This window comes from Leptopilina boulardi, unplaced genomic scaffold, assembly GCF_019393585.1.
Source record: "Leptopilina boulardi isolate dan_hultmark-lab unplaced genomic scaffold, ZJU_Lbou_2.1 LbouV2_377, whole genome shotgun sequence".
Lineage (NCBI taxonomy): Eukaryota > Metazoa > Arthropoda > Insecta > Hymenoptera > Figitidae > Leptopilina > Leptopilina boulardi.
The window spans coordinates 2,407,553-2,420,268 of record NW_026137948.1 but is presented as its reverse complement, the minus strand read 5'-3'; the positions used below and the strand labels follow the sequence as shown (position 1 = coordinate 2,420,268).

General features: G+C 28.0%; 1 protein-coding gene across 1 annotated transcript in view; it reads right to left on the bottom strand.

Moving 5' to 3' along the window:
- Positions 1–12,716, bottom strand: part of LOC127287936 (exportin-2) — a 78,753-nt gene that overhangs the window by 31,335 nt on the left and 34,702 nt on the right. Inside the window, exons 9-12 of the mRNA XM_051315086.1 lie at positions 12,108–12,297; positions 11,107–11,305; positions 6,631–6,891; positions 6,095–6,186 (exon numbers count right to left, since the gene is read on the bottom strand). Of these exons, the coding sequence (XP_051171043.1) occupies positions 6,095–6,186; positions 6,631–6,891; positions 11,107–11,305; positions 12,108–12,297 (742 nt within the window). The remainder of the gene's footprint in view (positions 1–6,094; positions 6,187–6,630; positions 6,892–11,106; positions 11,306–12,107; positions 12,298–12,716) is intronic.

Genomic DNA, 12,716 nt, shown 5'->3' with positions numbered 1-12,716 from the left:
TACTGGCTAAATATTGGACCAGTTATTTTTGCCAATATTGGACCAAGTCTGGAAGTGTAGAGACAAATGCCAAGGCTCGAATTTCAATATTGGCCCAATATTCAACCAATATTCAAAAGTACAAAAAATCAGACTTCAGCCAAGATTAAAAAAATTAATTATTAAAACTAAAATATAATAAAATTTTTTGTTATATTTATATATTATATTTTATTATATATAATAACATTATTATTTCCCTTCGGATCAAGGGTTATATATAAATTCATCCGCAATAAACGGAGAAAAAGAAAAAAATATTTTCTAACGTCCTTCTAGGGATTAACAATTATTATCGAAATTATCAAAATTCAAACTGCATGAAGGAAAAACTGTAAGTATAAAGAATTAAAATTCAAAAAATTATTTGTGACCATTGTAACATTAATTCAGTTTTGTTTAATGCAATAAACATTTTCAAGTAAATGTTTATATTTACAGTTTTTCCTTCACGCAATTTGAATTTCGCGCTACGTTAATTTTCCAACTATCCGCCAGATGGCAGTGTTTTTCTCTCATAAACAACATGCCTAGAAAGACGTTAGAAAATATTTTTTTTTCTCCGTTTATTGCGGATGAGTTTATATATAACCCTTGATCCGAAGGGAAATAATAATGTTATTATATACAGGGTGTTCCAAAAGTATGGAAACTTGCAACTATCTCGAAAAGTACGAATTTTTGTAAAAAATGTTCAAGACAAAAGTTGTTGCAAACAAAAAGATGTACATTTCTGAAACCAAAAAATTGGGCCCGGGGCCCAATGTTGGGACCTACAATGAAAAAAGTGGTTTTCTTAAATGAGACCACTAATTTTCAGTATCAAATTCGTAATCCCCATGAAATTCTGCGTTCAGACATGTGGTATAAGTGCCCAAAATATTAGGCCCAATTCAAGGTATTGGGTCCAAAATTTATCAACAGATAAATAAATTTTAAAAAATCGAATCTTGGAGGGATTTTGAGATCACAGGTTTAGAAATTGAGCATAGAGCCCAATGTAAGATTCTGCAACCCAATGTGAGGGTCCAATATTTTTGGAATTTGTACCACAAGTCTAAGCCCCCCACAGCAGCCAATCTTTACTAAAAATTTCGTAAAGATTTCCTTGAAATCTTGGGAATATTTAATTGAAAAGTTTAATGAAAATTGCATAAAGATTTAAATGTCCCACCAATATAAATATTTGGCGTAAAAGTTGACTAAAAATTTAAATGAAATTTTCAGGAAATGTTCGTCGCGAAAATTGAGTAAAAAAAATGAAATTTTTATGAAATGTTTGTCGCAAAAATTGAGTAAAAGTTTCAATGAAATTTTCAAGAAATGTTCGTCGCGAAAATTGAGTAAAGATTTAAATGAAATTTTCAGGAAATGTTCGTCGCAAAAATTGAAATGAAATTTTCAGGAAATGTTGGACGGAAATATCTGTAAAAAATACAAAAATAATATTAATAATAATAATAATAATAAATAGATAGATAGATCTTTATTATTATTATCAATAAAAAAAATTTACTATCTGGGAATAAAAATAAAATAAATAATATACAAACATTGTTGCTCTGCTTTAATGCTTTGTTTCACATTGAATCAAGCACTGCATACTTGATTGAGCAAGAACTTTTGAAAACAAATTTTGGGGTGCTGGGGATTGAACCTACGTTCGCTGCGCGCTAGCTAAAGACCCTAACCACTACACTACAGATATCTGGCAGAAAAAAAAAATCTTCCACAGGCTCTACAACTTGCTGATAGACAATTAATCCTACTTATCGACCCAAAAGGGCGGGCTCATTTGAAAATGTTTTTCACGGAGATATTTGAATATTCTGAATATTCACATTGCAGGTGAATATAAAAATTAAAAGTGTATCGAAATAATGCTGTAAAACCATGACTGAAGGTCATGTGAAAAGGTTATAATAAAATTAATTATTTTTTTAAATATTATCTATTAATTAAAAATTCACAAATTTGCGAAAATTAATTTAAAATTCTTTTATTTATTAATAAACAATTATATTAGTATTGTTAAAGACAAGAAAAAACGTTTTAAAAATAATTAAGAAAATAATTTCAATATATTAAAATAAGAAATGAAAGTGAACACAAAAATTCTATTTTTTAAACATTTAAATCAAAATTATTATTCAAAAATTATTTATTATAATTAAAAATGTATTAATTAATGAAAAATTAATTTTTAAATATTTTATTTTTTGTAAAAGATTGTGGCCTTTACAAAATGGTTTTTAAAGTTGAAATAAAATTTTTTTAAAATTAATATTTCGATTCGAAATAAAATTGACTAAATAGACAGAAAAAAATGCTTGTAATATATTTATTTGTGACAATTTGTAAAATTTAATTATTTTCAAAATGTTGAATTACAATTCTTTAAAAATTCGTTTTTTTTAAATTTTACTAAAATTAATTAAAAATTAATTATTTTTGAAAATTCAATTATTTTGAAAAGAATTGAATTAAAATATTTTTTAAAATCTAATTTTTTTAAATACCCACTTTAAATAAAAAAATTTTAAATACATACAAAAAATTATATTAATTAGAAATAGGATAAGTAAATTAAACAATTAATATAAACACATTTATTACAAAATTTAAGTAAACACAAAAACATATAATAAAATTCTGTTTGATAGAAATAAATGTTTCACATTTAAAAGAAGAGGTTTTAAACTATTAAAAACCATTTCATTTTCTTTTTTTCGATGGAATAATGGCCGACGAAAATTATCCCTACTTGAAACTAGTGGACATAATATCTCATATTCAGGACATCAGAAAAATAAAATTCGACCAGATTATTAAGAAGTAAGCTTGTCTCTATTGTTATTGATTAGAATTTTGTACATATGATAAAAATAAAAAAAATGGCTGACATTTTTCATTTTTGACATTTTTTAAAAATATGTATTTAGTGCTAAAAAAAGTAGACAATTATTTCTTAACATTTCGTCTACTTTTTTAACTATAAATATTTTTAAAAAATGTCAAAAATGAAAAGTCAGGCATTTTTTTTTATTTTTATCCTATGTACAAAATTCTAGCTCATATCAATAAAGACAAGCTTATTTTTTAATAATCTGGTCGAATTTTATTTTTCTGGTGACCTGAACTTGAGATATCATTTATTTCTGTCAAACAGAATTTTATTATATGTTTTTGTGTTTACTTAAATTTTGTAATAAATGTGTTTATATTAATTGTTTAATTTACTTATCCTATTTCTAATTAATATAATTTTTTTGTATGTATTTAAAATTTTTTTATTTAAAGTGGGTATTTAAAAAAATTAAATCAAATTAGATCAAAATCCCTCCAAGATTCGATTTTTTAAAATTTATTAATCTGTTGATAAATTTTGGACCCATACCTTGAATTGGGCCCAATATTTTGGGCACTTATACCACATGTCTGAACGCAGAATTTCATGGGGATTACGAATTTGATACTGAAAATTAGTGGTCTCATTTAAGAAAACCACTTTTTTCATTGTAGGGCCTAACATTGGGCTCCGGGCCCAATTTTTTGGTTTCAAAAATGTACATCTTTTTGTTTGGAACAACTTTTGTCTTGAACATTTTTTTACAAAAATTCGTACTTTTCGAGATATTTGCAAGTTTCCATACTTTTGGAACACCCTGTATAATAAAATATAATATATAAATATAACAAAAAATTTTATTATATCTTAGTTTTAATAATTAATTTTTTTAATTGGCATTGGTCTCTACACTCCCAGAATTCGTCCAATATTGGTTAAAATAATGGACCAAGATTGGCAAAACTTTTGGAAATCGATCGGGTTTTTAAAGCATAAATAGATAACACAAGTCTGCAAAAAAAACAAAATTTTCGTTGTCAGAAATCGAGAAGTCCTTTTTGTAGTTTTTGGTGCCTTGAATCCGAATCAGACAACAAAAACCTCCCATCAAGTCAGGATTTTGAGAAAAGAGTGTGTAAAAGTCCCAAAAATCAAGTTTTTGGCAGTTTTTTAACATTTCTACCGGGTAAATCCGAAGTGCTAGAGACTTGGCCACAAAGTAGTATAAGGAGCTCCCACTCTATGGGTACATTTAAAAAGCAAATGGCTGCAAATACATATGAAAAGCTGATTGATATCGACGGTTGTGTTTTTTAAAAATTATATGTGAAAAAAGTATAAAGTTTGGTTTTACAATTAAAATAAAAGCAATTTGTAAAATGAGCTCGTGCTGTGTCAGTGGTTGTAATTCCTCATGGACTAGAATCATCAGGAAGAAGGATATACAGGAGAAAAGCAATTTATTCAAGACGAAAACGGTTAGCATTTATAAATAATAATATTTTACTTGGTTTTCCCCTGAATTCTAGAAGAAATTTTGAATTTTTCCCTGATCCAAATGTAAACATTTTAAGATATTTTCAATTTAAAAAATAAGGCAATTTTTAAAAGTAAAAAATTTGAATTAAAATTTTCAAAAATACAGACTTTATGTTGCACTTTTCAAAACTTAATAATTTTCAAGTACTTTTGATAAAATTCCTTGACTTTTCAATTCAAAATCTCCTAAAATTCAATTATTTTTGACAATAGAAACAGCAAATCTTCAAAAGTTCAATTGTTTCAATCTAAACAATCTAAACTGCAAATCTTCCAAAATTCAATTATTTATAAAATATGTATCTTAAGTCTCCTAAAAGTCAATTATTTCTTAAGAAATCTTAGCTTCATTTCTTCTAAAATTCAATTATTTCAATCTTGAAATTCAATTATTTAATAATACCTTTACTGTAGCTATACCAAAATAATTATTTTCAATAATTACAAAAAGTTTTTTAAAAATTCAATTTTTTAAGAGATTTTGAATCTAAAAGTTCTCTAAACTTTAATTCTTATGTGAAGAATGTAAAAAAAATCTCTGGCAATTGTGATTTAAAGAAATTTCAAATCTACTAAAATTTAATTATTTATAAAAATTGAAAGTTATATTAATTTGGAATAAGTTAATATTAAAGATATAATGACAGTTTTTTATTTTTGATTTTTTTGATAAAATAATTTTTTTTTTGCAAAGATATAAAGGTAATGGATATAATTTTAACAACATGAAATGTTAAAACTGTGGAGAAGCTTTCTACCCAACGGGAAAACATTGAAGAAAAGATGGTCAGTGTCCCATTAACATTTTTACAAAAACGACGTGATAACAGAGGATGTTGTTCTGCTGTTTAATAAATGGATTAAAGCGTCAACCCTGTACTTTACGACGATATAGCGATATTGACAACAACAAAATAAATTAGCTGTCAAAAATGGTTTTTTTAAGTTGTCAAGCATAAAAATTGACTCACAACTGTTCGCGAATAAAACTATTTTTAAAAATACTTGGATTCGATTGGAATTTGTCACTTGCGGGTTTTCAGGGTCGCGGATTGCGGATATGATGTCAGTTTTTTAAAATTCAAAATGGCGGATTCAATATAGAGGGCGAATTTTTTAAAAAATCGATTTAATCCGACATATTAGATCCGCCGTATTTAATTTTAAAAATTTGACATCCTATTAGTAATCCGCTAATTTATTTTGTTGTTATCAATATAGCTATATCATCGTAAAATACAGGGTTCAAGCTTTAATTTGATTCATATGCCAAGTCTCTAGCACGTCGGATTTACCTGGTAGAAATTTTCAAAAACTGGCAATAACGTTGTCAGATTCGGATTCAGTGCACCAAAAACTACGGGAAATGACTTCTCGATCTCTGACAACGAAAATTTTGTTTTTTTTGCAGGCTTGTGTCATTATTGTTCTAATGCAGACGGTGCACGTGTATTTTTATTAATGCACGAAAGTCTACCATTACATATCTTACAGAATCATTTCTGAAAGTATTAATTTTACTTAAAATGGTCTATTATCACTTTAGTCGAAATATAATGAAATGAATCTACTAACTTTCTTATTTTAAAGTTAAACGCTAATAGATCTTATTTAGAAAAAAAACTAGCTGGTAGAGAATACATTAAATATTTAAATTTTTTAACAAACCTTGAACATCTTGTTGTAATATTGCTTGAAAAATGGGAAAAAGTGTTTCTTCAAAGGAAACAATAGCCTCCGCATTTCGTTTACAAACAATCCTGTAAAAATAAAAATATTTAAAATTTTTAGTATTTTAACAATACAAATTCAATTTATAATATGAGGTATTATATTTCAAATCGACTCCTTACATAATTTCTTCCAAAAGTTAGTTTGAAAGTTTAACTTCTAAATATCTAAAAACAAATTGTTTTTGATTTTGATCAAATCTATGTTAAAAAAGCTTAAATATTCTAATTCTTATTTTTTCAAGATTTTAATGAACATTTTAGAGAATTCTGATAAATTAATTAAAATTTACAGTCATTGTATATAAATTATGTAATTTTTTTAAAATTCTTATTACCAACATAAAGTTTAGAATTTGTACTTGTCAAAACTCCTTTATTAAATAGAAGAAATATGTATTAAAAAATTGTCAGTTGTTTACAAGGGGTTGTTTTGAAATAGAATACTTTATAAATGAAATAATTGAAACTTACTTTATGGATAAGCTGAGAGTTTCGAATAAATAGTGATTAAAATTTGGACGACTTGGATTTTTAGCTACAGTTACAAGTTTTTCTGTTAATTTAGGCAATAAATTAGCAAGATGAGGTACTACGTTATCTTGTAAAATAACAAAACTTCGCATAATCGCTTTCATAACATATTCATTATCTTCAGAACCAGCAATTTCTAGTGCAGCAAACAGCTGATTCAATAAATCTACCGCTAAAGGCCCAATTTCCTTTTCCTGTACTCTGCAAAATTAAAGAAAAACTTAGTCTGGCTTAAATAAGAGGTACTATATAAATTTTATATATTTGAGAATATAGTTTAGGTTTTGGATATTTTAAAGCAATAGAAAATATTATTTAAAACATACGATAAATTGTGATTAAATTGTTGTCATTAATTTAATTTTTTTACGAAACATCAAATCCTAGTAAATAAATTGTAAAATTAACAGTTTTAAATTGTGACGGAAAATAATTCTTAACGTTACTTCGAGATATTTGTTGATCGAATATGTTAAATAAGGGTAAGGGTTGAAAGGTCAATAGTTGGCCCCTGCAACCTTACATCGATCTATGTGCCATTAGTTCAGTCAATTAACACATTTCCAAAATTTACCAGGTCCGATACTCACTTTTTGTTCGACTGTTGTGCGTGACAGGTTATATTTTTTTGTTAGGGTTCCTAACGGTACCTACTTTCTCATGTTATTTTATTTTGTTAATTTTATTAAATTAACTGGCTTCCGCGTAGTTTTTCATATTTATCTTTTAGCCAAATAGAGCTCCAGCAACTCTAACCTGGTTGCGCTTGGTGAGGAATAATTTTATATATTCTTTTATAAATTTAGTCACTTATTTTCTTATTTAATTATTTAATTATTATCAATGGATTCCTAATAAAAAAAACGCATCTGATGATGTTATTAAAAATTTTTTATTTAATTATTTATTGCTAAAAAATAGTTATAAAAAATTGTCGAAAACCCAGAAAATGAAGAAATACTACATAAAATTAATTTAATTGTCTTCGCAAACGTCATACGGTTGTAAAATGCGTATGTAGCCCTTGCAAAAGTGTAATAATAAGCATCATACACTTTTACACAGTGATAAACAAGATTTTAATAAAGAACCTTCACTAGTTGTAAATAGTTTACAAGCAAATCATTCTAATCAAGTCTTACTAGCCACGGCACAAGTTGCATTTTTTGATAATAATAACAAAAGACAAATAGTTCGCGTTCTGTTTGATAGCGGGTCTCAAGCGCACTTTATTACAGAAAAATTTACGAAACTTCTTAATTTAAAGCGTACAAAAATTAATATTCCAATAGTAGCTTTGAATGAATTAGAAACAAGTATTAAGTATTCTATCGATACTAAAATTTCCTCAATACGCGAAAATGATGAATCAAACATTTCATTGTTAGTAGTACCTATTATTACACAAACATTACCTTCTCAACAAATTGATCCAACTTAATTAACAATACCAGCCAATTTATCCTTGGCCGATCCGACTGTTTACCGATCTTCTGAAATCGATGCTCTTATAGGTGCAGATGTTTTCTCTGAGATCTTATGCTTAGGGCAAATAAAAATTGATAATCAATTAGCTCGACTTCAAAAAACAAAATTTGGTTGGACAATCTCAGGAAAGGTTAGCACATTTCCTCCCAATTCAAAAAAAAATGGTATATAATCTTGTGTCATTTTCATGAAATCAAAAGTTACAAAGGTTTTGGGAAATCGAAGAACCTCCTGAAACAAAATTCATGTCTAGTGAAGAAGCTCAAGTAGAAGAGCATTTCTTAAAAAAATACAACTTGCGAATCAGCAGGTAAATATATAGTAAAACAACCCTTTAAAGAAAACATCAATAACTTAGGCGATTCACATTCATTGGCGTTAAAGCGCTTTTATGCCATTGATGCCATCCCTTATTCAAGAAAGAATATGCAAAATTTATGCGAGAATATTCACAGTTAGGTCACATGTTCCGCAAAAACAAGCACGAATCTTTCGCTCAATGATATCCTTATGGTCGGTCTCACTATCCAAAATGATATATTTACAATTTTAAACAGATTTTGAATACACAACTTTGTACTGTTAGCTGATATTGAAAAAATGTATCGTCAAGTACTAATGCATGAAGAGGACAGAAAATTTCAAAAAATTCTGTAACGAGAAAATTCTATTGATCCTATTAAAACATATACCTTAAACACCGTGACTTACCCACATTAGGTGGTTTCAAATTACGACAATGGTCTTCAAATGAGCCAAAACTCATCGCGTCATTACCAATTGAATTGAAGGATCTAGATTTATTCAATGATCCATCAAAATCGATCAAAACATTAAGAATTCAGTGGAACTCTAAAAATGATATTCTTTTGTATAACATTCTTGAATCAAATACACAAACGCGTATTACTAAACGAACAATTTTGTCTCAAATTGCTCAAGTTTTTGATCCTATAGGTCTATTAGGTCCTATAATCGTTGTAGCTAAATTAAGTATGCAAAGGTTGTGGCAAGAAAAAATTGATTAGGACGAATCTGACCCTCAAGAAATTTATACACGATGGATTAATTACAAAAAAGAGTTACCACTATTAAATCAGGTTTCGTTAGATAGACAAATAGTAATAAAGGATTATACAACTATTCAACTTCATGGTTTTTGCGACGCGAGCGAGACTGCTTATGGTGCATGCATTTATCTCCGATCTACAAACAAAAATCATGACTGTATCTCGCGTTTATTGTGTTCAGAATCTAAAGTGGGTCCCTTGAATTTCAAACTCACAATTCTAAAATTAGAATTATCTGCAGCTCTACTTTTGGCAAAATTATATAAGGGAGTTATATCGGTGATGCCAATCACATTAAATGAAATACATTTCTGATCTGATTCTATCACTCTTAATTGGATCAATACACAACCAAGCGCATTAAAAGCCTTTGTTGCGAACAGAGTGTCAGAAATCAGATCGCTTACTCCTTGTTCTCAGTGGAAATATATTTCAACCCTTCAAAATCCTTCTGACGACCTTTCTAGAGGTGAAACTTTGTCCAAATTCATAAAAAACGATAAATGGAAATTCGGTCCTGAATGGTGAATTAATGATAGTTTAAATTGGCCACTTTCTCCAATACAAAAGGTTCCTCTTACAGAAGTGCGAAAAACTGTTGCTCTAAAGATTACATTAAATGACAAATCAATCTTGTCAAGGTTCTCATCCTTCACAAGATTATTTCTAGTAATTGCCTATTGTTTTACATTTGAAAACAATTGTTTAAAAATGAAACACGATTCTGACCGATTGTCAGTCAAGGAAGTGCAAAAATCTCGCGAACGAATAATAAAATTAGTTCAAAACGCAACTTTTGCCCATGAAATCCATGATTTACAAAATTCGAAGAAAATTAATAAAAAAGCTCATTAAAATCTTTAAATCCTTTTTTAGACAAAAACAGAATTTTACGTGTAGGGGGAGAATTCAAAATTCAAATTTATCATTTGATCAAAAACACCCAATTCTTTTACCAAAAGATCATCATGTTACGAATTTAATAATTAAACATTATCATGAAATTTCCTTGCATGCTGAAATTCAAAATACTCTGTACCAAATTCGAAATCATTATTGGGTATTAGACGGAAAAACGCAGTTAAACATACAATAAATTCATGCATAAAGTGCTTTCGGTTTCGAAATTCAGAATCGCAACACATAATGGGAAATCTGCCCAAAAATCGAATAGTTCAAACTAATGAAGGATTAATCCTTACAAAAAATTACAAACGTCGCATACATTAATTAAAGTTAAAAAGCATTTGTCGTGGCATAGTCATAGGATTAAATTAATCCGTCATCGTGTTGTCACATTAACCTTTTAACGACACAATGTTTTTTCAACTCGTATTTTAACCTGGTATTATCTTATAAATTTTTTAAATCCGAAAAATTATGCTTATTCATACAAAAACATGAATGAAAAACGAAAAGTAAGAAAATAATACAATAACAAGCTCATTATGTCCTGCCGCCGTTAGATGGCAGAAGCATGCATGGAGCACAAAGTCGCAACTGTTATTATATTACATTCCTACTTTTCGTTTTTCAATCGCATTTTTGTATGATTTCGCACAATCTTTCGGATTTAGGAAATTTATAAGATAAGGATACTTGGTGTTTTAGCATTTGCAAAAATTGTCCGTGCTTTGAAAAAAAGGACATATTTTAAAATCAATGTTTATCTTTTTCACGTTTCGTGTCATTTTTATAGGGTATGATTTTAATTTTCAAAAAATACGCCTATCTTTAACAATACTTCACCATTGCTCAAATCCACCTAAATTTTTTATGTATTTTAAATGACTGACAAACTGTCTTTCATAAATTGCATGCAATTTAAATTTTAAGTAATATATAAAAATTTTCTTACTGAGAAACATTTTCTTGGTCTTTAAGAGCAAGTATCTTCTCAATAGCACAAGCGGCGTAAGTATGAACGACAGTCATTGAAGCGGTCAAATGCCTAATAAGTAATGGCAAAGAACCAATAACGTGTTCACGTGGTAGTACAGATCTAAATGTCATTATAAACTTTATGGCATCAGCTTTCAGTACAGGAAACTCATTAACTGAAATAAATATAACGATTTGTGACTACAACAGAATCTATTTCATTGTTAGTAAAAGTATGGATTTGTGACTTCTTCTTTAAAAACAATATTTTTCTCTGTTTCGTAATAATTAGCCATACCTGCACGTAAACAATTATTGTTTTCTACTAAATAAATCTCAACAGCAATATTCTTACTAAATGAAACTCCAGTGTATTTATTTAAAATTTTTAAAAATTAAACAGTGAACAAAATGTTATAAATATTAAATTAAAGTAAAACTTAGTAAATTAAGTTAAAATTAAAAGCAATGCAATCTTATAAAAATAATATTAATTTTTAATTTGTGCTAACAAAACGAGATTCATTCTCATTTACTCAAAGAAAGTCTAAGAAGACCGTTTTATCACATAACAGTAAGAGATTTTTTTAATATGTGACGCTCCAAGAGGAAAGGGACCTTATGGTCACAAAAATGAATTTTGAGTTTTTGATGTTAATCGATAGATTTTAAGTTGCTCTTTCACATGCAAAAGTAGAAAAATTTTTTTTATTATTTACTGTTTGTGTAATTAACAATGAAACATGAGTACTTTTTTCGTCGTGTCGGTGCGAGGCAGCTCAGAGAACCAGCCCCACCATTTCCTCTACCACTAGACTTTCCGTGTCTGTGAGCCTCTTTCATTTCGTATATATCGACGTAGTAGTAAAAATTTCTGTAAAATTCGCTTTTGGGTCATTAGGTCCCTTTTCTCGTGGAGCGTCACTTACGCATTTTTAAAATAAAATTATAATTATATAGTAAATTAATAAAAATTACCATTTGGTCTTAACAATTCTGGAAATATATGTTCCCTTGTAAACTCAGGTAATGATACTAGTCTACTACTTTGTGTTACACCATGTTTTTGAGTTTGTCCTTTACTAACACAACTTACTACTAAATATATTGCTGCATCCTTACTGTGCCAGTTTTCTGCAGGTTTATCATTATAACTTTGTAGCATAACCTAAAAAAATAATTAAATTTAAAAATACCTTATGACTTTATGTTTTGATAATTTTATTAGGATGAAGTTCCGAAAGCATCCCCCCGCCGATTTTAATAAAACTTGGTATACTAACGTATTTTGGTACCCTGATAACGAAAATGATAGTGAAAATTGGCGAAAATTTGATTTTCATGGTGAAAACTATAAAAAACACCATAAAATCATGATTTTTTGCGATTAACTCGCAAAATTTCGAAAAATGTTTTAGACAAAAGTTGTAGGTCTAAAAAAACACACGTTTTATATCCTATACATTTTTTTACATGTACTTTCATTGAGATTGATTATTTGTATATGGTAAACTTAATGTATATACAAACGGTCACCTTCAGTATTGTTTCTTTATTCTATTCTTTTTCTATGAATCCAGTAGAAAA